Below are 24,714 nucleotides of genomic sequence, written 5' to 3' on the forward strand. Positions count from 1 at the left end.
GCGGCACATGTTGCACTGCTTAGTGGTCAGAGGGGCGTAGGAAAGTTAGAAGATTCAACTCACAGGAATTGGATTCTTCCGAAGGACTCGGAACATCTATTTGAAGTCAGAATCAAAAGTTGGAACAAAGACAGGAACACTTACGTTCTTGAATCCCTTTACCTTCATGAAGTATGACACCAGCCAGACAGGAGCTAAGCAAATGTCCATGATGGACAGGCAATCCCCACGGAGGTGATCCGGATCGAGCTTCGAAAAGAAGTTAGCCGAGGTATGAACACCGATTTGCATACTTACCAGAACGTTGAACTCAGCAGACGTCTGAGCAGCCTTGGTCGCGCCATCAAGAGCCTTCAGCATGCGAGACCGGAGTACCTAAGACAAATCAGCAAAGGGAACATTCGAAGCTCGGATTGACTTACCCCATCAGATGCTGGCAATGGATCAGGCTCAGCTTCAGCAGCCAGAGCGCTCCTCCCTGAGCTCGTTCTTTGGAGCCTTGCCGGGCTTCTTCTTATTGTCATCGGGAGCAGGCATCACCTTGACCATGGACAGGGACTTGGGAGGCGAAGAAGGCAGAGAAGCTGCAGCAGAGACAGAAACCCTCGACTGGGAGTGCCGAACTGGGATCTCCACAATGACAGTCGTTTTTGGTTGTGCTCAAGTGGAAGCCGGCTTCACGGGCGTGCGCACCAGGGTTGGCTTCTTGGGCGAGGGAATCGGTGTCGCTATCTTCGGACCGGGCAGATCTGGGCTTCTGTCGATGCTGGCCATTCGGTACATCTGAACAACGTTCAAATGCTGCATCTTCTCGATCTCTGGCACCATGTTCCAAATCGCTTGTTCGGCCTCGATCGCGGCTTCGAGGTTCTCATCCGGCTGTTCGAACGTCAGTCATGGTTCAAAAATCAGAAGAAAAGGGGCGCACCTCCTTGTCCCTGGCATGAACTGCCTTGCAATCTGCCTGGTGTCTGAGCGCACATGTATCGAAGGGAGGCTTGTTATCCCTCCCTACCACGGCCGTCCTCGGCATCTCTACCCACTCCTTGAATGGCGAGTAAACTGGGCCCCTGCAAGTCGCCAGCTTTACAGCGATTTGTTTCCCCTGTGGGCAAGTTAGCAGGATACAGAGAGAAGAAAGGAGCACGCACCATGCAGGCATACCACTGTGCCTTGAACGCCGGACCCATGTACGATGCCGCCATGGGAGGCACGGACCTCCACTGCTCCTTCGAGTTGTGCTCCATAATCCACTTGATGAGTTCGACCTGCTGAAAGTTAGAATCGAAGTTCGAAAACGAAAAAGAAGGCTCACCTGAAACTTCAAGACCCTGCCGACTTTCCACCAGGCCTCATGGTCCTCATTGGGGGCCGGTACCATGGCAAGGATCTCAGGGAGGTCCTTGCTGGGTGGCTCCTACCCAAACCATGTTAGTGAAGAGGACGCATATATGCAGCCAAAATGTACCTGGTCCTCGTCACTCCCTGCCGGCTCCGGAGTGGTCTCCTTTACAATGCTTTCCTAAGGAAACGGGTCAGCACGGGGCACAGAGGAACATACGAGGGAAAACATACCTCTTGCGTCTCGTCCATGGTGTGGTCCTCCTCTTCTCCTTCGAGCCCCTCAGTGACTGCTTCGATCTCTTGGTCCTCCTCAGGCTCCTCATGCGACTCCAGCTCGTTTTCGATCAGCTTGGATGAACGGGTCGAAGAGACCCTTGACTTTGGAGTCAAGGTCTTTGAAGGGGGAGCAGACATCTTCTTTGAGGGCGTCACCTTCATGGACGCCGACTTTGCGTTTGAGGCGGGGCGATTGGCCGCAGGCTCTGGCTCTGGCATCTACATAAAAGTCAGTAGAGGGAAGGACACAAAGGAGAAAGGAAGGAATGCACGGCAGGGGGATCCTCCTCCTCGGGCTCGGTCAACTTGTCGTGCAAGGACTCCACCAGCTCCTTCGACCGAGTCTTCTTACCGGAGGCCTTCTGAGCCCTCGAACCTTTTTTCATATCTGTGGCAGAAGGCTTCTTGCTTGAAGAAACCTTGGGCTTCGTCTTGGATGACAAAGGCTTCTTACCGGAGGCGGCCTTAGTGTTGGAGGGAGCCATAGAAAAGTCAAGCAAGGAGGAAAGAAGGGGTTAGGGTGGTGGTGGAAGGAGAGAGAAAAAGTATAAGGCGGCAGCGTACGAAAGGTCCCGCTGCACCTCTCTTCATATGCCGGGTCGAAATAGGTCCTGTCAATAGTAGTAGTCTGAAGGTTCAAACCGCTCCGAACATATATAGGCGGATTCGGATACTTTGGATAGGGACTCTCGGACTCCTCTGTCACTTACTCTCGACTACACTCGTTCAAGACAAGTGATTTTATCTTACACCTAATACTACTGCTATACTCTACAGTCACTCTTTAGTCTTGCTCTTCCTGTAAGACGGATCCGAGCCTCAATCTGACCCCTTCAACCTTTGAATACCTCTCATTCACCTAATCAGGCCGTTCCCTTCCTCACTCTCATTCGGACGCCCTTCGGATTGCTGCGTCCAGCCCTCGGAGCCTACACAGGACCTTTGGATTCGCCTTCAAGCAGCTCTACCTTAGGAGGCCACAGTTTGATTAGGTCGGATTCTGTCTATTACTACCTACTACAACGTACGGGCCACCACTGTTGACTCCCCCTCCAGTGGACCTTCTCCTGATGCCTCAGTGGGAGGTGTAGAGTACACCGACTCACCCAATTGGATGAGTATTTGGAGCTTCAGGGCGTGAAGACTCCAGAGGAGCTCCCAAAAGGGAATCCTCAGGGATAATATCATTGTTAGCCCACATGACTAACAATGGAAGACCTTTGGCCTTCTATCTCCGCAACCGCGGTGGCAGACCATAAGCAGAAGCAATTCCACAATTTTTTGGCCAACGCAAAGGCCAAGAAGAGACCACCTCTCTTCTCTTCTTACCACCACCATCCCCCCTCCCACAAATGGTATATCACATTCGATCTCACCTTCTCGCCCTCCATCATGCTCTTCGAGCACATGTCTGGCGTTTTGCCTGCCCCTGCACCATCTGGTGCAACTGCCTCGGCTGAGGTGGAAGTCTGCGAGGACGTCGTCTCGCTTCCCCTGCCATCTCCGAGGACTGTCTCGCCCATGGCTGTCTCCCCGGCAGCCCCCATCCCTCCTTCGCTGCCTATGGCAGTGATACCAGCTGGCGTGGACTCCACACTGACTATCTTGTTGCAGACCACCAAGTCCATCCAGGGAGGTGCTCTTGTGCCTTCCTCCAGTGTCGTCCATACAGATGATAATCCATTTGGCGCTTCGGCGCCCCTTCCTGCAGTCGGTCCAATGGATGACACCCCAACTGCCCTGGTTGTTCTCTCAAACAACCTCCCACCCAGCGATGCCATTCCCTTGAACAGCACAGATCATACTGCCATTGTTCTGTCAAACAACCCCCCATTCTCTCACACTGGATGGGGCAAACCGTCTGGCACCCTGCTCGTTGGTTGGGGTACTTCGTCCGGAAGGGACTCCTCTGCTGGCTGGGTTGACCCTGCCGACCCACCGAAGTGAGCTCTTGTCCCTTGGGATGAGGATGAAGAGTTCATCAATAACGATGAAGATCCCTACCTCGTCCCAGACGGGGTACCCCTACACCCAAAGGAGGATTGTGGCACGTCTTACGGACGTGATGCACACGGCTTACCAAGGCCCCAAATGCCCAAGTATGCCCGGGGATCTACTGATCCCTTCTACCATGACACTTGTGCCCGTGCCCCCAAGCCCTTCACTCTCCTCGTGGGAAATCCTCATGCCAACTCATGGTTGGCTTTTCATTCTGCCAAGCAGCTCGCTGACGAGCTGCTCTTCAATTGCCTGCATTGCTGGACCGCAGAAGAGACTCATGATCATCTCACACTGGACTGCGGAGACCACTCCGATGAGTTGTTCCGCCTCCGTCGCAAACATCTTGATCAAGTCGAAGGACTTGAAGATGCTCTTCAAAAGAGCAAAGAAGACCTCGCACATTCCCTCGAGGAGAATGCAAGATTGCCATCCACTCTGGACGACACTAGGCAGCTCTCCTTGACTGCCATGAAGATGATCTCTGATGCCCAGCAATTGGCATCGCAGGCCAGATCGGATGCCGAGCATTTCCGTCAGGACAGCAACAACTGGCACTCCAAATACGACTACATTCGTGGTCATCTCCACTCCTCTTTGGATCGCACAGATCCTCCCCGTGCACCCTCTACCACGGGGGCTGCAAGCACATCTTCACGACCACAGCCAGCATCCTCCCATGAGATGTCTGATGATCACGATGTCCCTATGGATGACTCCATCATCAAGGAGCCTGCATCAGCTCCTCCCCAACCCTCTGCTGTTGCCCTCGGCAAGTGTCCTGCTGTGGACGAACCCACCTCTGCGCCTCCACGCAAAGTACCATCTATATCGATGGTAATGGTATCTTCTGGTGCCCCCACTCAGAGCAAGTCTTACAGCTCGGTTGCGTCCAGCGCTGCTGGACTGCCTCTCACTCTTGCCCAGACGACCACCATGGCTACTTCTAGCTCCTCTGGAGCTAATGCTCAATCTGCGTTGACTCAGATTGATGCAAACAGTCCCTCTGCCGTTGCTGCTATGCAACGGTGATTCCCTCCCATGGGAGTCTCAGAGATGGTAGCTGCACACTGTGCAGCTGCTCGTGTGGCTCAAATGGGTCATCCTGTCCCACGAGCCAACCCAGCAAATCCCTGGCAGGGAATCATAATGGCCAAGCAATTGACCACGATCCGGAACGTGGATCTTCCCTGTTGGCAGGTCTTAATGGAGACCGCTGATGCCAACTGGGCTCACACTCCATGGGCGGGTAACCTCTGCTCCCAATTCATGAAGATGGTGGAGCAGGAGGGCAAAGAGGCGAATTTTCACCTCAACAAGGGGCCTGGTATTAGGCGCTCTATGGACGGGAGATACTACATCCCCGACCTTAACGTGTGGACTTGGCTCCACGATAACTGTCTGCATGCGGACGTTAAAGGCTGGCAAAAAGGCGATGCTGCTGCCTTTTATGAGATTGCGATGAATCTCTTTCGAACTAAGTTCGAATTCAACAAGTTCGTTGATGAGCATCAGCTCGGTTGTGCCGGCATTCCTCATTGGTCTATGACCACTCGCTTCCACAAAGCCGTCTCCCTCAATGCAGACAGCGTACGCGTTTGGAGCCCCATCACGGTTGCCAAAGTGTTCATCACCAGTGGGCTCGATGAATCAAAAATCGATGTCCTGGTCGGTTACTTCGGTCATAGGCAACAGAAGGCAGAACTTGGTTGCACATACCGCAACAACATTCTTGACGAGAATGGCGTGCGCGCGCTCAGTCTTGTAGACCGACATGGCAGTCATTGTGGACGGAAGTCTTCCAGTCTGCAATAGTCCCCCCTCCTGTGGAGGGCCTTCCACTGTTGGGTCTCGAACCCGAAGGCCTGAAATGGTCTGATGACCATACTGGTCCTGCTGCTGGTCCCTCTCATGTGGATGCAGCCATCGAGGATGAAACCCTCCTCGACTATGGTGACAGCGACGGCTATGACCGCACCTGTTAGTACGTATACCCCTTCCTCTTTGACAGGGGGGGGGTGTAAGGGTCCGTATATGACCCTGTAGTTACCTTTTTAGGTAGGATCGCCTCGCAGAGGCGATCATGATCGTCCAGAGGACTGACACGTAGCAGGTGGCTGTAGGCCACCCTTCTCTCTATTTCTTGTTACTACAGTAATATATTACTACTAGTTAGTAATACTATTGATCAGTGTATGTATCAAGGGCATAAGGGTACCTTAAGCCCTTTCAGGAGGGGTGTAGCATTCCATCCATTGATTGCCATGTACAAACCAGCTCAGATCCACTTGGTAATTTGGGCCCAGAATAACCATTTGAAGTTGTCCATTATAGAGCCGGTGTAACTCATCTGGTGGCACCCAGAGTAAGAGCTCATTCCCCATGCCTCGGATCCATCCAGTTGTGAAGTCAAACTGAATGCCGGCTTTGTATCCCAGCGAAGGCAAGAATGGCTGTGGCATCCGATGTCTGTCCTAGGGTGAGAGTAATAGAACATTGCCGGGCCATGTAAGGCAAGTTTTTGTCATGAGGGTGTGGTGGAGGTGATGTGCTCCCTTGCCACAAACTTGTGATTGAAACAAGGGTTTCTCTCATCCAGCAAAAATCCAGCTCAGCAGGGGTTCTGTCACACTCATGGACCCTGATCAGTTGCATCACATATCATCAATAACATGAACAAGCATCATTGATAATCTACTCCATCATCTCCTGATCTTGTCCAATTCCTAGTCCTTGTACTCTACTTTGAAATACCACATCTTTACTTACACAAGTTCTCTTCATGGCTCCTTCATCTTCAAGAGCCTCTCAAGCTGGTCATCTACAGTCCAAATTTGCACCAAGCTCAAGCTCTTGAAGCACAAGGAGGGGCATCTACAAGGCATCCATCAATGAGGGCAAGCCTCTGGCTCACATGGTGAACCTCATGGCCCTGCACAATGAGCTTGTTGCCCATGGACTTGCAAGCACCTCATCAGATGCTGTGAAAGCCCCTCCACTTGACCCCTGCTCAAGCTCTTGGCGCTTGCACATGCTCACACTCAAGGCAATGGATCAATGCAAGAGGAACATGAGGCAAGAATACAGTGGATGTCCAGTATGTCTTATTGTATCTTCCAAATCATTACACTTGCTCATGTACATGCAGCTATGCCTGAGGAAGCACATGCAAATCATTTCCTTGCCCAACTTCTCAGCTCTTGCCAGCAAGCAAAGGGTGGACAAGGTGAATTTGATGTGTTCATGGACAACACATTGGACCAGGGGGGTGGGATAGACATGTGCAAAGAGGAAGAAGATGTGACGGTCATCAAAACAGTGTGGAATCTTTGTTGGTGCATGTCTGTTTGTACTTGTTTTCCACTTGTTGACAAGAACATCAGGATGCAGCAACATCAACCTTGCATGCATCATCACATTAGGCATGGAGGCCATGCTTGACGTCTTGGGGCATCAGCAGAAGCATGGAATGCACATGTTCCTGATCTGGTGCAAGCATACTTATGATGGCAGCATGGAGGTCAAGTGGGAGGTGGGCAAGGAGAGGTAGACCAAGGAGATGAGGTGGTCATTCATATTCTCACTTGGGAAGGTATGCCTGTGCAGCCTTTCTGGCATGATCTTGTGCATGCTAATGTCTGCATAGGAATGAAGCCTGTTATGTTTGCATGTCAACAAGATGGTGAGTCCATTCTTGGGCATCTGCTTGAGCATGGATACATGGTGTCAACCCCAAGCCAACCCCAACTTGCAGTTGCACTTGGGATTGTAGAAGTGCTACATCATGCATGTATATGTGTGTACATGTCACACGAGTCCTTCACATGCATGCTCTGTGACTTGCATGGGGTACATCATGTCTCATCATCTTGACACAAGCTGATGCCATTGTACTAGCAGCTGTACAAGCCCCATCTTTGCCAACAGCTGTCCCAAGCTTATGATGCCTATGTGCTCATCATTCTTGAGCTTGAGAAGAATGTCCAGCAAGCACTAGGTCATGATATGCCTGACTGGTGCTTGCATAATGCATGCCCAGCATGCAATTATTGGGTAAGTACTTCCTCAAGTATCTAATTATCAAGCTGATTCAAGCACACCAGCTTGAAGGAGAGCCTGATCTGGGACATTCAAAGCTTGTCTCGTTGGATGGCAACAACTTGAGCAAGCAGTTTGGTCATGTGGGGCACCAAGATCTCTGCCAGTCCAAGAGCTACTACATCTTGTCCACCAGCTTTGTGGACCAGTATGAGAAGGCACAAGGTCATTGTGGCAAGCAAAACTCTGTCAAATTGCAGCCCATGGACAAGCCCAACAACTCAAGCAAGCACAACTGCACCAAGAAATGGAAGACATCAAACACAAGAGAGCATGCATCACATTGGATGGATGGCCTCAATGCAATGGGCAACTTCTTGTGCACCTGCCGCCAAGGAATTGTCATCTGCTTGGCAGACATGATACATAGTGGTGATGTGAGGGCAACATGATCCAACAATTGTTGATGATCAAATAACCAAACAGGCAACAAGCAAATTGGAGAGTAGTGAGTCATACGTCAATCAATACCTCAACATTTGTTCACAAATAGAGTGATTGACAGGGGTGTTATAAAGTAAGTGGGGATTGGCAGCCAACAGGCACAATTGTGTGTGTGTCGTGTGCACATTTGGAATGATTAGAGCTTCGTGTTTAGAACCTAATTACCTTGGACTGTGGGGTTCCTAAGAGATTAGCTCTAAAGAGCTACAGGGGCTATACCTAGGGTTCTATATATGTCTAGGTATGGAAGTAAAAGGGAAGCAAAGACTGTGGCTGACTATACAGCTTGCTTAGGGCAGGCACCTTGTGTCTCTTGTCTGGTCAGTCCCGCATGATCTATGACTGATGTCTCACGTTCTGGGATCTGTCCTTCCTGGAGTTGGGTGATTGTGGTATTGGCTGTTGTTTGGGGTGTCATGCCATGTGACTGTGCTCTGATCATTGTCGATTGCAGCTGTTCACAATGGGTTTTAGGGATGTCCCCTGACAGGTGAGCTGTGAGTTTTTTTTTGATCAAGGCAAGGCCTTTTGCTGTGCTAAACATGTGAGCAGGTCCAAATATCCACTGGCATGCATCTGCAAGCTCTTGTCAGCATACAAACATGACCTTGCTGTTGGATATGACATTGGCTGCAATCACAGCAAGACATTGGCAAGAAGTATTATAGGACAGGAAGCTCAAGAGAAGAATTTGAAGATGTACATTGGTGCCTTCCATGGGTATGCTCACAATCACAAGTGCCAGCTCCAGTTCCACCTGTGCTGTCTCATGACAGCTGGCTTGGAGACATTTGAGACAAACAAGTGGGTGTTCTCAAAGCAGAACCTCATGGTGCACTTGTTTTGATATGCTTTGGCATACCATTGGCACATGACCTTGCACTTCTTCTGGATGCAATGGGATGAGGACCGACACTGTGGGCTTGGTGAAGTTCTTTTGCATGGTTTTCTCTTACCAGTTAATCAGGCATGTAGGCAACCTCTTGTACAAGAACTAGGTGGCAGCTTTGAACATCATTGCTGAGACTGAGCCAAAGCTCTGCCAAGTGCAAGCTGAGCAACAACTCTCTGACAACAACATATGCAAGTTTATCAAGGAAGAAAAGGCTTATTTTCAACAACTTCAGCATGAGCCTGAGGACAACAACATGGTGTTCAAGTACATGGAAATGCTCAAGGAGCTTCAACAATGCTTGTAGGTGGCATCATTCCATCTCTTGTCCTTCTGACAATGGGCCAGAGACAAGCTCAAGTCATTTGATATCTTCATCAATACCACACCAGACACATTCAACAATATGCCAACAACCGCAAGACAATGAGCACTTCAACTTGACTACAATGCCATGCTTTGGGTGCAGGAGCAATACAAGCATTGCGATATGAGGCCTTAATGGAGACTGAGCGCTGGACAGAAGATATGGTTCAGTGGCATCAAGCAGAGCTTGCACTTGCACAATGCTCCTACAACCAAGCACTTGACAAGTTGGAGGGCTTGGTCATGCAGTGCTTGTTTGAGATGGAGAAGCTGAATCTTCATGGGACAGGTAAGAATTTCAGATCATGTGCATGAACATGATCCAGAAGCTTTTACAGGGTATGCCATGCAAACATTGATCACCAAGGCCATGCAAGAGCATAGTGGAGCAATCTGATCTGCCTTGGAGAAGCACAACAAAGCAGCCCTTGCCCTTGACCCCCCTTGACCAACTCTAACCTACCAAGAGGTTGTTGACATGTCCTTCTTGTCTGACTTCACCTTGTTGCACTACTCCTGCAATGACATCCACAAGCACTGGTGGACTGATCCCCTTGTTTGGCAGAGAATGCTCAATTGGATGCTCATGCAGTGTGCCAAGGAGGAAATCAAGCACCTGAATGTCAAGGTCTGGCACTTGTGGATATTCTTGCATCCCAAGCCACATGCCATCCTTGCAAGAAGCACATGGCCAACTGCTTCTGGCAAGTGAGATGAGCTTGCGGCTTGGGCAGCTTCTTCAAACACATCAGCACATCTGCCAGTGCTTGTTGATGCTCTTCAACTTGGATGGGTTCACTGGTGATCAATCAATCAGCATCTGCATGGGCACCTATGAGTGGCAAGACATGTTCTACCCACCAGCTCAAGAAGATGTGAGTTTGCCCAAGGTCAAGGAAGAAGAAGATGTGTGGGAAGACATGCAGGAGAGCAATCTTGAAGATCAGGGGGAGATCAATGATGATCTCTTGGATGAGTTCAACTGCCTGAATTCCACCTTCTCCCACTTGTTCATCCCCAGTGGGTAGGACATGTAATTTCACAATGATTACATTGTTACCCTGTCCATGTGCATGTACTTAATCTAAATACAATATCATGTTCCTGAACATGAAGCCCCTCAAACTCTTCTCTGAACAAGCAGTAGGGCATGGAACATCTAGGTACAAGTGCATCTGGCACCTCCAGGTCATATCATAAAAACATCCCCTTGTAATGGAAGAAGAACAAGAAGTTGATAGATGTACATGAGGTCATGAATATATGAGACAAGTGAAGGATAAACAGGAATGGATGTGTGTTTACAAGCCCTTCACTAGGGTGCCAAAAGGATCTTAATGTAATATAGTTAATTAATGCCTGTAGGGCATTGTAATAAGAATGAATTATACTTACACTGAGAGTTTTTGGACACCTGGGTGCGACTCTCATTTGCAAGACTTTTTAATATGTCCATGTGTACAAGCTTGTACACATGGACATGTTTTGGAACAACAAATCGTGCCATGCAAGCTCAAAATCAAGTCATATTTTCCAAGAATTTCAAGAAACAATTAATTCATGAACGTGCACAAGGTACTTGTCTTTATTCTTCTATCTCCGCAGTGATGATGTCTGTTTGCTGAGCAACAAGTTCCCAAACATCGACTTGCACATGACTTGAGACCCCAGAAACTGGTTCTGCTCACGCCCTTTCTATTTATTCTCGCGTCGCGGAGGCCCGTCTTCATCATCTTCTCTTTCCTTCCTTCGTCGACGATGACCACAACTTGACAACAAGCTCATCTCTCTGGACCATCGACAAGAACAAGCTCTTCGACATCCACAATGAGTCTCAGGCCAAGGCCGTTGCTCGACTACTTGAACGACGAGGAGCACAGAGACTTCACGGGGGGTAGCATGTTCTTGCACATGCAGAGGACGGGGGAGCACAACCCCGTCTTTGCGGAGGATGCGGATGCAGTTGAGGAGGTTGTTTCTGGTACGCATACTTGTTCTTGGTCTCCTTGGCCCAAGCTCATGTGCATATAGGCATGTACCCGACGATCTTGTTCCCCTTCAACGTCTGGTTCAGCAACCCCCATATGGGTGGCAAGAACTTGCCGAGGGGGCCGATGCAGAAGGTCATCCACTCGTTCGATTCCAAGGGCTTGGTGAACCGCGCCAAGGCCAGGGACAACCCCCCCCCCGACTGGGACAAGATCATGTCGGATGGTCTTGACCTCGTCGGCTATGACACCCACCCGTGGACGTCCAAGATCAACGGTGAAGTCAGGCGCGACGTGTACTTCAATTATTTTATGCCGAAACTCTTTAAGGTCGTAAGTGGTTCTCGTACATGTTCTTGACGCTTGCTGATGATCTTGTAGTTGACCTTGATCGACCGCTGCTGTGGAGGTGTCATCCTCGAGTTCTGTGCCGGGCGCTTGGACAACGGCCCCGGCCAAGAACCCACCATCCACACGTTCTTCTCGAGAAATACGTGGATCGACAAGGACTTCAACCAGTGTCAAGATCATGCGACGAAGATCTTCAAGGCCATGGCATTCATTAAGGCCGACCTCATGGACCAAGCAACCGCCTCTCAAGCTGTCAAGCGCAAGAGGGACCACTTGGAGTCAGCCTACAGCAAGAAGGTTGACCAAGCGCATCGCAACGGACAACCCATCCCTCCCAAGCCCGAACTCCCCGAGGTCCCTCGTGTCAAGCAGCATCCTCTCTCTGTTGTCGATGCCAAGGCCATCCCGAGGACTTGCCCTTGCTCATGTACACCAAGGCCTTCGTCGAGTGGGAGGAGAAGGAATTGAACATCGGGACCGATGCTACGCCAAGCGGCTTCCTCTCGCTCTTGGCCCCCACTGATGCTTCATCATCCTCCCCGGCTGTCGGCACGCCCAAGCCCTCTCAGAAGGGCAAGAACAAGGAGTTCGGCACGCCAACTCCCTCCGGAGGTACGACCATGTGTCATGGACGTGCTGAAAGCGCAAGTTCGGTTGCGTCGGGTCCACCCAGCACGCCCATGCCCTTGGGCTTGCCCTTCAGCCCTACCGTCCCTCCTTCCACCCAGCCCATGAGCACGCCGACGGCCACCTCGACTGTCAGCTCCCCCTTGCACATCTTCGATGCTGCTGAAACAAGCCGCATGGTGCATACCGTTGGACGTGGCAAGGTCCTCACCCTGGCCCCCACCAAGTCCTTCTCCAGGCTTGTGTTCAAGGCTACTCCCGCATGCGCGACTTGCCCTATAACACCCGTGCCGCCTGCGAGAACTTCTTCCATGATGTTGGAGAAGAACATGCTTGTCAAGTCGAATACAACTTGCGCGTCTTGTACTTCTTCGATCATCCTGGTACTTGGACGGACAGCATGAGCGACTTCATCCCCTCGACCTACTGGAAGGACATCCACCCGGTCATGAACGAGGATCGCCTCCTCGACATTTGTAACGGCACCTTCTGAGACAAGGACAAGGACAAGGATCGGATGGGCAACAGGGAGGGCAGGTGGGCAACAGGGAGGGCAGGTGGGCAAGTTTCTCTTTTTCATACACATGGTTCAAGTTTCCCGCATGGCCTGCGCATGTGGGATGCCTCGCTTGGCCTGAGCATGGGGGAGGTCTCGTAGTTTACAAAAAAGCGCTTGTTTTCTGTTCACTCATGTACAACGCTTGCTACGAGTTCTTGTAGTACAGAATGAATATGGAAGCATTTTTGAGGAACTTGTGTGTGAGCGTGGCCTTGGACATCATGTGAGGAAACGCGCCCCGAAACATTACGTGGCCAAGAACTCCTTTTTTCACACGACTTGTCTTCTTCTTGATGGACCTTCTTAACCCCATCCTTCTTGATCTGCATCCACCGGTCACTCGCTATACCTCAAGCCCATGGACATCCACAACATGCCCTCCAACAAGAAGCAATGGGCGGAGCGCAAGTTGACTCGCGAGACCAACCGTTTGCGTCATGCAAAAGCATCGGAGCTGCTCGACGTTGCGGAGCAAGCCTGGCTACAAACACTCGACGAGATCTCCTTGGACACCGGCATCCCCAAGAACGTGCTCAATGCAAACATGAAGGGGCAAAAGGCAGGGTACTTTGATAGCAAGCGGCGTGTGAGCTTGTTCAACGCTGCGAAGCACCTGCTTGCACAAGAGGCCCGCTCCAAAGGTGCGTCCCTCTAAATCTTGCTCTGGAGCCTATCTAATAAAGTACAGGGGAGATATTCTACTGGGCCTTGCCGGAGAACAAGAACATTATCGAGGCAAAGGTCGAATGGCTCCGAACTCATCCTGAAGCTGCACTATCAGCTGAACATGCAATCTTGGCCAAGCGCGAGTCGAAGCACCTTCAAGTCCGAGTCCCTGCACGAGCTTGACTTGCGGACACGGTGCTTATCCAAGACACATTTGAGAAGGATGTGAGTGGAAAGATCTTGTACATGCTTGTGTACTGATCAACTTGATCAGAGTGCAGCTTTCAGCACTCGAACTGGTGGCCATGCTTGTGGCTTGTGGCTTCGTCGTCCGGGGCAACATCAAGGACTACGCCAAGCCCCACTTCTTCGGCGACGAACTCTGCAAGCAATTCTTCGAGGAGATCATTGGATATCCCGTTCTCCAGATTGCCATGGGCTTGGAGGCGTATTGTACAAGTGGGGGAGCTCAAGGCAAGTGTTTGGGTCAAGCTCTTCTGTGGCGCAAGCTGATGAATGAATAAGTGCTGCCGATAACTTGAACAAGAAAGTGAACGAGCTCAAGGCTCATATATGACTGGTGCTCACAACGTCGCTCCGTATGTTAAGCACAAGTGCTGGTTCATGCTGAGGCTCACGGTACTACAGAGAAGCTCACAGGTAAGATGAACATCACGATGTCATACAAGCAATTTGGACGAAATGTAGAAGACCGGCACAACATCAACTTGGAGGGCTGGCCATTGCCTGCCCTTGTGAATCCGTCATACATCTCTACGTTGGCGGACTTGCAGAAGGTACAACAAGCCCTTGCCAATGGATCTTGTTTCTTCCGGACCATGAACGAGCAAGATGTCCGCCGTCGAGTGGAAGAACGAGCACGAACATCTACTTTGGCTCCATGCAAGCGCAAGCACACAGACCAAGACCAAGACCAAGATCGTGATGAAGATGTCGACGATACAAGTGAGCCGGCAAGAAAATCGAGAAGAACCGCCACATGCTCATCCGTTGTCCCCGAGGAAGATGTGCATGATCGACGCACCATGGATGGAAGGTGTTTGACCCCTCATGTGGCCATGGCACAAGCCCATCAGCTTGTGGCCAACAGCGGAAATGGGGAGTATGCGCTTGATTCCTTGTTCTTGAGCGGGGCTAGTTGGGAAACGAACATGTTTGCATTAGATACCTTTGTCCCTCTCTCGTAACTACATACATGCCCCTGTACCCGTGCTGCTCATCAGTACGTGAGCGCCTCAACCACTTGCGCCAGCGCCTGTTTCTTCTTCCACGTCTCAAGTCGTTGAAGGGACTTGCTCTTCTTCTCTTGACGTTGCTTCTGCAATTTTTTCGTTTGCTTGCGCTGGTAGGCTAGTTGTTCTTCTTGAGTTCTGATGAAGACATGAGATTGGATCGAGGAGCATGAACTTGGCTCGCAACCTTGCCAGATACGCAGCATGCTTCCTTTGCTGTGGGGACTGCCCATACAAGAACTTGTCGTTGGGGTTGAACGGTACACGTTGGCATTGTGCATTCACCTCAAACAAGGTGCTCTTGGTGATGATGCGCTTGGCAAGTCCGGGGAAATACGGATATTCAGTGAAGAAGGGCGGCATTGTTGTGGAACGTGGTCGTGATGATGGGCAACCCCGAGTGCCCAGGGCCTTACGGCAGAAGTGTGGCATTGCTGGTGATGCTTCCGTGCATCAGCTGGATTTTAGCTGGATGTGGATACCCTTGTGGAAGACCACGAACATGTGGCTGGAGCGAGCACCACCTCAGCCACAAGTTTGTGGTACGTCTTTGGCCGCATAGGTGCATTGCCACCGTTCGCCTCGTCCCCATCCCCATCCTCGTCCCGATCCCCATCCCCGTCCCTGCCCTCATTCCCCCTCTCCTGCTTCTCCCCCCTCAGCTGTTCCCCGTTTCTATGGTGCCCATCCGCCCCGCCCAGCACCATCGGCTCTGAAGGTGTCATTGCGTCCCCCGACACATGAGTCTCCCGTGTAGTACTGTAAGTCGTATCTACCACGTCCTCGGTTGAGGTTCCGGCACTGATAGTGAGACATAACGCTTCAGCTTGTGCAAAATATAGTAAACACACAAATGGGACTCACGCAGAAGGAATAGGCGACAACACATCCCCAATGGTTTGGGGTATATCACAATTGTGATTCGATGCCAATGACCCCGAAGTGCAGGTAATGTAGTAGGAAGATGCAGCAGTCGTGGTACTGCATGTTGGTAACCCAATGGCTTCGTTGATGGGCGCCTGCTGGCCAACGACCGTGCCCGTCTCCGCGCTCCAGACCCTCACCGTCCCATCCATCGACCCGGAGACGATGCGCTTTCCATCGCTAGAGAAGGCAACAAACTTGACCAAGGCCATGTGCCCAGTCAGCGGCTTGCCGATAGGTTGGCATGCTTCTGCGTCCCACAAACGGACCGTCTTGTCATCAGATCCCGACACGATGTGAGTGCCGTCTGGCGAGTAGGCAACAGAGTTGACGAAGCTGGTGTGCCCGGTGAGCAGCATTCCTACGGTGCGACCACTGTCCACATCCCATATCCTGAGTGCATCAGCCCAGGATACGGACACGATACGTTTGCCATTTGGTGAGAAGGTGACAGAGGTGACGTAGCTAGTGTTTCCGGTCAGCGGCCCTCCTATGGCATGGCTCATCTCCACAGACCACAGCCTGATCGTCCTGTCATCAGATCCGGAGACAATGAACTTGCCGTCACTGGAGAAGGCCACGGAAGTGACCCAGTTCGTGTGTCCCTTGAGTGGCTCGCCGATGGGTTCACGTTTCTCCACATCCCACATCCTGATGGTATCGTCCCAGGACCCCGACGCGATGCGCTTGCTATCCAGCGAAATTGCGAGACAAGTAACAGGAGCATTGTTGCCAGTGAGAGGCTTGCCCATTGCCTCGCCTGTTGCTCCATCCCATATCCTCACGGTGCTGTCCTCTGATCCTGAGACGATGAACTTCCCATCACAGGAGAAGACCACAGAAGTAACCACCCTCGTGTGCCCTGTAAGCGGCGATCTGATTATTTGACCAGTCGCTGCATCCCATAATCTGATTGTGTCGTCCTCATGACCGGATACGATGCGTTTATTGTGAGCGGAAAATGCAACGCACGTGACCCCACTCATGTCGTCATTCAGGGTCTTCGCAGGTTCGTCATTTGGTTCCGCATTCCACACCCTGATCAATGCCGACGCAAAGCACGTGCTGTCATGTGAAAATGCAAGCTCCGTGACGTCATCGGTATGCCCAACGAGAGGATTGCCGATGATCTGGCCAGTCCGCATTCATAAGCTTCACCTCCTCCCCTAAAGCAAATGCAATATGCTTGGAATCACCAGAAAAGGCGACAACACTGGGTTGCAAGGAAAATTCTTTTCGCCCTTCACCTTCGCCAATAGATTCACCGGTGTCCGCATTCCAGAGTATCAGCTTGTCATAGGATCTCGAGACGATCCGCAAGTTGTTGTGAGAGAACCTCAGAAACTGAATTTCCTCCTGGTGGCCAATCAAGGGTGGGCAGATGGCTTTCCCAGTGTTAACATCCCACACCATGATCATTCCATCCTTACACCCAGCTGCAATGCGCGTGCCATCTCTTGACAAGATGAGACATGTAGCTTCTTGTTTGAAAGGAGGTATGGGAGCGCTCGTAGCTTTCCCTATCACCGTATCCCACACCTTCACGTGCGTCGCTGAGGTGGCTATGACGGTGCTCCCACTGTCATGCCACAGTCCAACAACACCAATGGGAACATCAGGAGGCCCAATAGACGGTTCTCCTATTTCTTCCCCGGAATCTACATTCCATATCTTCATGCTGTTGTCCTCTGAGACCGATAGGACCTGCTTCCCGTCCTTTGAGAAGCGTGCGGAGATCACTCGATGTGGATGTCCAGTGAATGCGCGGCCAATGTCTTCACCCTTTTCCACATCCCACATCTGGAGGGAACTAGCAGAGCAGGTAGCAAGGACCGGAATGCCACTGCCCGTCATGGGGATGTCTGTCCAGACCTCGCCAGGAACAGACACGACAGTCCCCGACCGCTCCCCGTTCTCCGCGAGCCACGCCCTGATGGTACCATCCGAAGCACACGAGACGATACGGGTGTCATCTTGCGAAAATGTGACAGAGCGAACACCATTAGCATGACCAGTGAGGGGATTTCTGATCGCCTTCCCTGTGTTTGCGTCCCAAATCCTGACTGTGCAGTCGCCAGATCCGGACACTATTCGAGAACCGTCATGTGAAAAAGCTAAACAGGAGACCGCTTTGGCATGCCCAATAAGCGGATCGCCAACCATTAGACCGGTATTGGTATCCCATATTCTGATTGAACAATCTTCGTATCTGGATATGATTCGCGTGGCGTTGGGAGAAAAGGCCAGACTGAGGATGGACCTTGTATTTTGCGCGGCTGTTAGTGGATCACCAATGAGGAAGCCGGTCCCCCCATCCCACAATCGGATTGTTCCGTCTTTTGACCCTGAAACCATTCTCGAGTTATCATCAGAAAAGGCGATTTTGGTCACGTAATCGGTATGTCCGCCGAAGAGTTGGCCAATGACCTTGCCATTCGTCACATTCCATAGCTTCAATGGGCCATGATAAGACTCGGAAACCATCCGGGATCCGTCATGGGAAAGGACGATCCAGTTAGTCATGTTCTCGTCCTCCGGCCAGGAACGGTAGATTCTTTCTCCACTTGTTACATCCCATATCCCAACTGTTCCATCCCTGTAAACAGCTGCTATCCGCATAGCATCTCTGGATAAAGCTAGGCACAGAATTCCGGCATGATCAGAGACAATCTTGGTTATGACTTCCCTCATCTCTGTGTTCCACAGCGTGATTGTTCTCATAGTGGACGCTACGAGAGTGCGGCCACCATCGTGCCACAAGTCTATCGCAGAGGCCGCGCCCGGATGGCCAGCCAGCAGCTCGCCGATGATATCTCCAGACGCTGCGTCCCATATCCTGATTGTGCCGTTATCCGACGCGGATATGATTCGCTTCTCATCTTGCGTAAACGCTACTGAAGTTACCGTCTCTTCAAGCCCGGTCCATTCCTTGTTGACGTCCAGACCGATTTCTTCCTCGGACCTTCCGGCAATCCTTAAGTTCCAAATTTTGATTCCTGTACCTTCAAAGCCGGCAACAGCCTGGAGGCCGTCATCTGATATCGCCAACGATGTAATTTGTTCGAGATAACCCCACTCTTTCCTCCCAATAGCCTCGCCAGTCTTCGCGTTCCAGGCCACAACAGTGCTACCAGAATAGGAGATGAGATGTGCAGCATTGTGAGAGAAAGTGACCGAGTCGACCATGCTAATGCGCCCAGCGAGGCGTTCCCATAGCAACTCCCCTGTTTCTTCATTCCCCAGCTTGACCATACATTCTGCAGATGTGTACATGATGTGGTCCACGTCAGGTGAGATCGCTGGAGATGTAATGTAGGCAGTAGGTTCGACTGGGATATCGTTCATTGTATTGCCAGTCTGCACATCCCACACTCTCAATGTTGCGTCTTTGGATCCCGAAAGGACACGTGCGCCGTCGTGCGAAGAGTCAAGCCAGGTGATCGCCGCTCGGTGACCGATCAGCAGATCACCTTCTTGGAGACCTGTCGCTGTATTATACACCCAGATTGTACCATTGCTTGAACCCGACAAAAGAAATGTGTCATCAGCCGTAAAGGTGAGGCAAGAGACGAGCCCAGCAGGGTATGGAATGACATGTCAAAGCGTGGGCCAGGTTGTCGAGTGGGGACACGTGACGCGGGCGATGTTTCCATATCGGGGCCGGTACAATTCTCCCAGCTTCGACATTGATGGCGTCCACGTCAATGCTGACACATAAATGTGTGCGGCCGACTCGGAAATAAGGCGACCGAATCTGCGAAGGAATTGCTGTGCCTCTTTCGTGCAATTGGTCTGAGGTCTTCCTATTAGCTAGGATGAGTAAAGCCGGACAGTCAGGGTGGGATGAACGAACCGGCAACTGATTCATCGCAGCAGCTAAGCCTGGACCGAGCTCACGAGTAACATGTGAGACGCTCGCCGCATCCACCCAAAACAAAAAATTCTCCGTGAAGAGGTGACGGAGCAAGCTCGTGATATCTGACCCGCGTTCGAATCCTTCTTCGCTTTGGGAAAGATGTTGGCACCAATATGCGCATGCGTATTCGAGTTCCTCTGGTACTTTTCCCTCGTATCCACCAGAGGGCCATATCTTCGTGTTTGGGAGGTATGACGTGTCTATCTTCCCCATATTGAAATGTAATCGGGTCTTGAGCAGCCCCAAACAGGCCACAGCGAGTTGTTCGTGGTGGCCAGAACCTCCAATGAAGAACTTTTCCCCACGCTCACGATCTTGAAGAAACTCGGAGAAGGAGATGTGCAGAGGTCGGACTGCTTCCCCATCCCCATTCACCCCGCTGAGGAGTGAGCCGAGAGACCTGAGTATGTCGGTCCAGTCGACTTCATCCTCTGGACATGTCACGCTCATAAGGCTTGAGATCGAACCTGTACACAGCGGTTTGAACGTCGTCAGGACCATCCTGATAACAGCTTTGAAAGAGTCAAGCACTCCAGAGGATGCACGTGGTAGATGGCAAAACGTGTCTTCAAGGACAGTGTGATACAAGCTGTCTAAGCCTGTGTCGGGACCGCTCATTAGACGTTTGTATCGTGTCATTGGCCGTTCTCAGGAACATGAGTTTTGATATGGTTGCAAGCTATGAATGCCCACTGGAACACGCCTCCCGATTTGATGGCTAATGCTCGGAAGTCTTCTTGTTGCAGCCCAATTCCAGGGGCACTGGCAGGTTGGTCTGCTGTAAGGAGATGGCAAGTGTAGGCAAAGATGTCATCTGAGACATAGTCATCGCTCTCAGCGGTGAGCACTCGTTCGACGTGAATGTTGTCAGATGGCAGCAGGATACGGTTGATGTCAGGCAGATCTCGTGATACCAAGACAAAACGAAAGTAAGCTGGAAGCTCCTTTGCTCGCTGTGCAATGACTTGAAGCATTTGCTTGCGTTCCGACTCCGTCCCACTTTCATCCACAGCATCAATGATAATGCCGATCATGCCGCTCACATCGAGCATCCCAGCTGGCTTGATGAGGAACATTTCAAACTGCAAATTGATGTTGTTGGTGCCACACATGCTCCTATCATCTCGAACGGACTCGGATAGTGCCGCTTTGAATGCAGGACAGCCTTTGCACAGATCGTGGGCAATGTTTCGAAATAGACTCGCGGGTCTCCGCATCGTAGCCTCATTCCGGTTGAAGCAGAACATCGACCCAAGTTGACCGTTTTTATTCAATTGGCCAGCAATCGTGTGCGCAATCGTCGACTTGCCAGTCCCAGCAGGTCCAAGGAGGACAAAGATCTCAGCCGTCTCAGCTGTGTTCGAATTCGCCCATTCGGTGATCTGCTCCAGTATAGCTGTGCGCGTGCCGGAAAGACAGACCTTATCGGAATCGTAGCCAGCTTCATTCACATAGGGGATATCCCGTATGTCGAGTTTGGCACCTGGCATGAATTTAGAAAGACGCCCTATGATGTGCAAGTTAGACCTACCAATAGCATCAACACTTGCTGCCATCATGTCGAGCTTCATAGCCATGCAGAATGCTGTGAACTCCGTCCGGAGCTGTGATCCCTCTCGGAAGTCTTGTTTGAATGCGACGAAGCTGTCTTTGTACTGCTTGATCACGCCATGTGCTCCAGATGCGAGTTGATTTGACAGCCTCGATACTGCCTTTAGATCAGTCACAGACAAAGTGCCAAAATAGAAAGACGCACAAAATCCTTTGTCTTTGGAATATGTTGAAATGAAGTTGGCACACTCCACCGTCTGCTTGGCAAGCCGGATCAAAGCCCTCTCTCGCAATGTGTCCTTCCCTGGATTCTTCATCATCTCTTTCAGTTCGCTTGCCTCCTGAATGAACGCATATGTATCGTTCATGATCTCGACGAGACTCATGATGTTATCGTCTCGGTCTTTCTGCGCTTTGACCACCTGATCAGTCGTCAGCCCGGACACTAGAGCAGTTACGGATGACGATACCAACTTTGTATACAACGGTAATCGCAGACCAAGCTATCTTCGCATACGGATGAACCTAGTCTCCATCAACGGGCTGATAACACAGAGCAGACCAATGTGCCGGGCACACCTCAGTTACAATGTCCATCACTTGTACAAACCAGTCTAGTTTGCCCAACAGGGTCGAACACGTTGTCTCCGCTGATGCTACTGCACCCTCCACCTTCTGGCCATTGTTGACTAGCGCTGCCACATGGGTCACAGCTGACGATGTTTGCATTGCTTGTGCACTTATGGTTACAGCCTGGACGAGATCCGAGTCGTCCGTACTGGCCGGCGCACTGCTGTTGCCATTTCGCTCGAGGTCGAGATGGACGTGGATGACGGATTCTATCCCAGTCATTGGCTTGAGGGAGATTGGCGAGTCTAGCCAATAGGTATCAATGAGTGAACATCGTCAGAAGGCAACAGGACGCACTACTGTCAGCCTTCAGCCATTCCTCGAGCACCATATCCACCGCTGCCACTTCTTCGACTGGTCGATTCCTGTGATTCTTGCAGAGTGTGACTCTAAGCTTCGAGCTCGGCGCGGCCTCGCTGTGATGCCTGTCAGCAACGCGCCGGATTTCTATGCGGAGATGATTCACGCACAACGTGTGTTGATTTGTGTCTCCGTTCTAGTGGACTATCTGCCCTTTCTTCCTAACCTTCGTGCTCTTCCATCCCTCTCTGCCTTCGAGATCAACTCGTGGAAAGTACTTGCCCTTTGACTTGAGTAGGCCACGAGGAGGCAGACCGGTCACGGTGGCGCCTATCTGAGTGTCAGCAATGTCCAACACGCGTAGAGATGCGGGCTCACCTGTGCATATATATATGGACCTCAAACACTGCTGGCTGCTGCTGCCTGGGTCTTGAAGAGCGCCAGTCATGTTCAATGTCCTCCTGAGTCGATGCTTGCACGGTATGTAGTTTGAGACAGAGATCTCTGCGTCGTCGTGGTTGGAGTTGAAGAAAACGATACAGCGTCTAAGTGCCAGCAGGTATCATTGCCATTCTCACAATAGGAAGTTCGCACCGCTTGCCATGAGGCAGAAATCCAAGGGAGCTGCGGCCGCTTGAGAACAGAAGAGTGACATTTCCGCAAGTTGTCAACTGTTGGAAAGAGTGTTGGAGTATTATTCCATGGTGGTTTGTTGATGCCAGTGTAGAACGTTGATGAAAGAGGATGGACAACTAAAAGCATTGCCGCGTCAACTGTGTAGCGCTTAACCTCTCCATCAACCTCCTCAACCTCAATCACACAGTCATCGTCATCACCCACGCCTATGCAGATAGAGTAGGTGTACGATGGCTACTCCCTCACTTGAAGGTGTACTATGTTCCCCTACCTCCTCTGCCAAAAAACCAAGTCACCCTCCCGAACTTCTTCACCTTCCTTCCCTACCTCCGCTCCATCCTTTTAAGGGAATACATCCAGCTTGTACACGCACATGGAGCGCTATCGTCCTTGGGCCAGGAGGTGCTGCTTCATGCGCACCTGATGGGGGTTAGGACGGTGTTTACCGATCACTCCCTGTTTGGGTTCGACGACGCTGCGAGTATATTGACGAATAAGCTGCTGGAGGGGGCGTTGAGATGTGTCGATGCGGTCGTCTGTGTTTCACATACCGGGTGCGTACACCTCTCTATCGACGCGCATACACTGACATGAACAGCTGGGAGAACACGGTCCTGCGAGCAAGACTCGAACCGAGCAAAGCACACGTAATACCCAACGCTATCGTCCCCTCCGACTTTGAGCCCTCGTCCACTCCTCCCCCTGCAGAACCTAGTACGCCGCACGCCGTTCTTTCCCTCCACGCTGCGTCCTCCCCTAACGTTGCACAGTAACGATCGTCGTCATCTCCCGCCTTGTGTACCGGAAAGGGATAGATCTTCTTATCTCAGCCGCACCAAGGATCTGTGCGATGTACCCAGACGTGCGGTTCATTGTCGGTCCGTCCTTCTCTCTCCTTTCCTTCTCTTGCCGTATCTCGCTGACAACATGTAGGGGGAGATGGTCCAAAACTCACTGCGCTCGAACAAACGCGCGAGACACACATGCTGCAAGACCGCATCCTACTGCTCGGCAGTGTACGACACAGCGACGTCCGATCCGTATGCCCTCCCCTTCCCACCCTCCAGCCCCATACTCGCACCTCTGACAGCACACCAGGTCCTCACACGGGGGCATATATTCCTCAACACCTCCCTTACAGAATCCTTTGGTATCTCGATACTGGAAGCGGCGAGCTGTGGGCTGTTTATCGTCAGTACCCGAGTGGGAGGTGTTCCGGAAGTACTGCCTGCCGACCTGGTGGAGTTCGCCAACCCGGATTCGGACGGTACGCCCCCTTCCCTCTCTTTCCCCCGTTGCATCTACCCAGACCTCGGATAACATAGCGTACAGACGTGATCCGCGCCCTAGAGCATGCGATCTCCCTCGTACGCCAAGGAGGACGCGACTCACACGCCGTCCACGCTCCCGTTAAGCAACTGTACGACTGGGCCCGGGTCGCCAAGCTTACGGAAGAGGTGTATGAGAACGTCTTGGCGAGCGAGCCGTATTCCCTTTGGGAAAGGATGGTCCGGTATGCTATCCTGTCCTGTCCCCATCCTCCTTTCCTCGGTATATGCTATGCCGCTGGGGACTTCTGCTGATGCGCCACAGGACCTCCCAGCTAGGGATGTTCGCAGGACCGATATACCTCATCATCCTCGTCGTGGACTGCTTTTGGTTCTTCATACTTTCCAACCTGGTGCCGTACAACGAACAAGAGGACGGGGTGCACGTGGAATGGGATAACACCCGGTGGGAGGAGGCACGTCAGCTGTCTCCCCGGATGAGCGAGCGCTGATGGGGTATAGCTCATGAAGGAGGCGAGGAAAGAGGTTGAGGGAGGATGAGTTCGGGGCTGCTGTTATCGCTGGGTGTGCGGTGACTGGTGTGCAGGTGCGCTCGGTAGGCGGCTG

The 24,714-nt window shown here is 51.6% G+C and overlaps 9 protein-coding genes across 9 annotated transcripts; 7 read left to right on the forward strand and 2 right to left on the reverse strand.

Annotated features, from left to right (window-relative positions):
• Nucleotides 1-970: 970 nt before the first annotated feature.
• DACRYDRAFT_19935 (uncharacterized protein) lies at nucleotides 971-1,815 on the reverse strand (the record flags this gene model as incomplete). Its single annotated transcript, XM_040771727.1, has 5 exons — nucleotides 1,576-1,815; nucleotides 1,469-1,522; nucleotides 1,316-1,417; nucleotides 1,152-1,268; nucleotides 971-1,105 (listed from the first exon to the last, which is right to left on the reverse strand). Coding segments are annotated over exons 1-5 (560 nt in total), but the record flags the coding sequence as incomplete, so codon positions are not given.
• A 1,014-nt stretch (nucleotides 1,816-2,829) lies between these two features.
• On the forward strand, nucleotides 2,830-3,567 carry DACRYDRAFT_103923 (uncharacterized protein; the record flags this gene model as incomplete). Its single annotated transcript, XM_040767841.1, has 1 exon — nucleotides 2,830-3,567. One exon carries the CDS (start codon nucleotides 2,830-2,832, stop codon nucleotides 3,565-3,567), a length of 738 nt encoding a protein of 245 aa, XP_040632332.1.
• Nucleotides 3,568-3,711: 144 nt separating this feature from the next.
• DACRYDRAFT_103924 (uncharacterized protein) lies at nucleotides 3,712-4,650 on the forward strand (the record flags this gene model as incomplete). Its single annotated transcript, XM_040767842.1, has 1 exon — nucleotides 3,712-4,650. The coding sequence occupies one exon, from the start codon at nucleotides 3,712-3,714 to the stop codon at nucleotides 4,648-4,650; it is 939 nt and encodes a 312-aa protein (XP_040632333.1).
• Nucleotides 4,651-4,767: 117 nt separating this feature from the next.
• Nucleotides 4,768-5,603, forward strand: DACRYDRAFT_103925 (uncharacterized protein; the record flags this gene model as incomplete). Its single annotated transcript, XM_040767843.1, has 2 exons — nucleotides 4,768-5,364; nucleotides 5,424-5,603. 2 exons carry the CDS (start codon nucleotides 4,768-4,770, stop codon nucleotides 5,601-5,603), a joined length of 777 nt encoding a protein of 258 aa, XP_040632334.1.
• A 3,164-nt stretch (nucleotides 5,604-8,767) lies between these two features.
• Nucleotides 8,768-9,007, forward strand: DACRYDRAFT_46219 (uncharacterized protein; the record flags this gene model as incomplete). The annotated part of the gene is made up of 1 exon (XM_040774688.1): nucleotides 8,768-9,007. A coding segment is annotated over one exon (240 nt), but the record flags the coding sequence as incomplete, so codon positions are not given.
• A 2,967-nt stretch (nucleotides 9,008-11,974) lies between these two features.
• On the forward strand, nucleotides 11,975-13,125 carry DACRYDRAFT_19937 (uncharacterized protein). Its single transcript, XM_040771728.1, has one exon. It carries the CDS (start codon nucleotides 12,183-12,185, stop codon nucleotides 12,786-12,788), a length of 606 nt encoding a protein of 201 aa, XP_040632336.1. The 5' UTR covers nucleotides 11,975-12,182; the 3' UTR covers nucleotides 12,789-13,125.
• A 191-nt stretch (nucleotides 13,126-13,316) lies between these two features.
• DACRYDRAFT_103927 (uncharacterized protein) lies at nucleotides 13,317-14,133 on the forward strand (the record flags this gene model as incomplete). The annotated part of the gene is made up of 4 exons (XM_040767844.1): nucleotides 13,317-13,584; nucleotides 13,632-13,768; nucleotides 13,829-13,834; nucleotides 13,891-14,133. 4 exons carry the CDS (start codon nucleotides 13,317-13,319, stop codon nucleotides 14,131-14,133), a joined length of 654 nt encoding a protein of 217 aa, XP_040632337.1.
• Nucleotides 14,134-14,849: 716 nt separating this feature from the next.
• DACRYDRAFT_13457 (WD40 repeat-like protein) lies at nucleotides 14,850-22,214 on the reverse strand (the record flags this gene model as incomplete). Its single annotated transcript, XM_040770981.1, has 12 exons — nucleotides 14,850-15,000; nucleotides 15,050-15,296; nucleotides 15,365-15,663; nucleotides 15,727-16,916; nucleotides 16,945-19,303; nucleotides 19,454-19,596; nucleotides 19,640-20,204; nucleotides 20,396-21,185; nucleotides 21,234-21,410; nucleotides 21,459-21,675; nucleotides 21,833-22,128; nucleotides 22,181-22,214. 12 exons carry the CDS (start codon nucleotides 22,212-22,214, stop codon nucleotides 14,850-14,852), a joined length of 6,468 nt encoding a protein of 2,155 aa, XP_040632338.1.
• A 415-nt stretch (nucleotides 22,215-22,629) lies between these two features.
• On the forward strand, nucleotides 22,630-24,685 carry DACRYDRAFT_92759 (UDP-Glycosyltransferase/glycogen phosphorylase; the record flags this gene model as incomplete). The annotated part of the gene is made up of 8 exons (XM_040777105.1): nucleotides 22,630-22,663; nucleotides 22,965-23,373; nucleotides 23,418-23,533; nucleotides 23,590-23,697; nucleotides 23,753-23,859; nucleotides 23,918-24,086; nucleotides 24,152-24,332; nucleotides 24,413-24,685. The coding sequence occupies 8 exons, from the start codon at nucleotides 22,630-22,632 to the stop codon at nucleotides 24,597-24,599; spliced, it is 1,311 nt and encodes a 436-aa protein (XP_040632339.1). The 3' UTR covers nucleotides 24,600-24,685.
• Between the last annotated feature and the right edge of the window lie 29 nt (nucleotides 24,686-24,714).

This window comes from Dacryopinax primogenitus (genome assembly GCF_000292625.1).
Source record: "Dacryopinax primogenitus strain DJM-731 SS1 chromosome Unknown DACRYscaffold_2, whole genome shotgun sequence".
Lineage (NCBI taxonomy): Eukaryota > Fungi > Basidiomycota > Dacrymycetes > Dacrymycetales > Dacrymycetaceae > Dacryopinax > Dacryopinax primogenitus.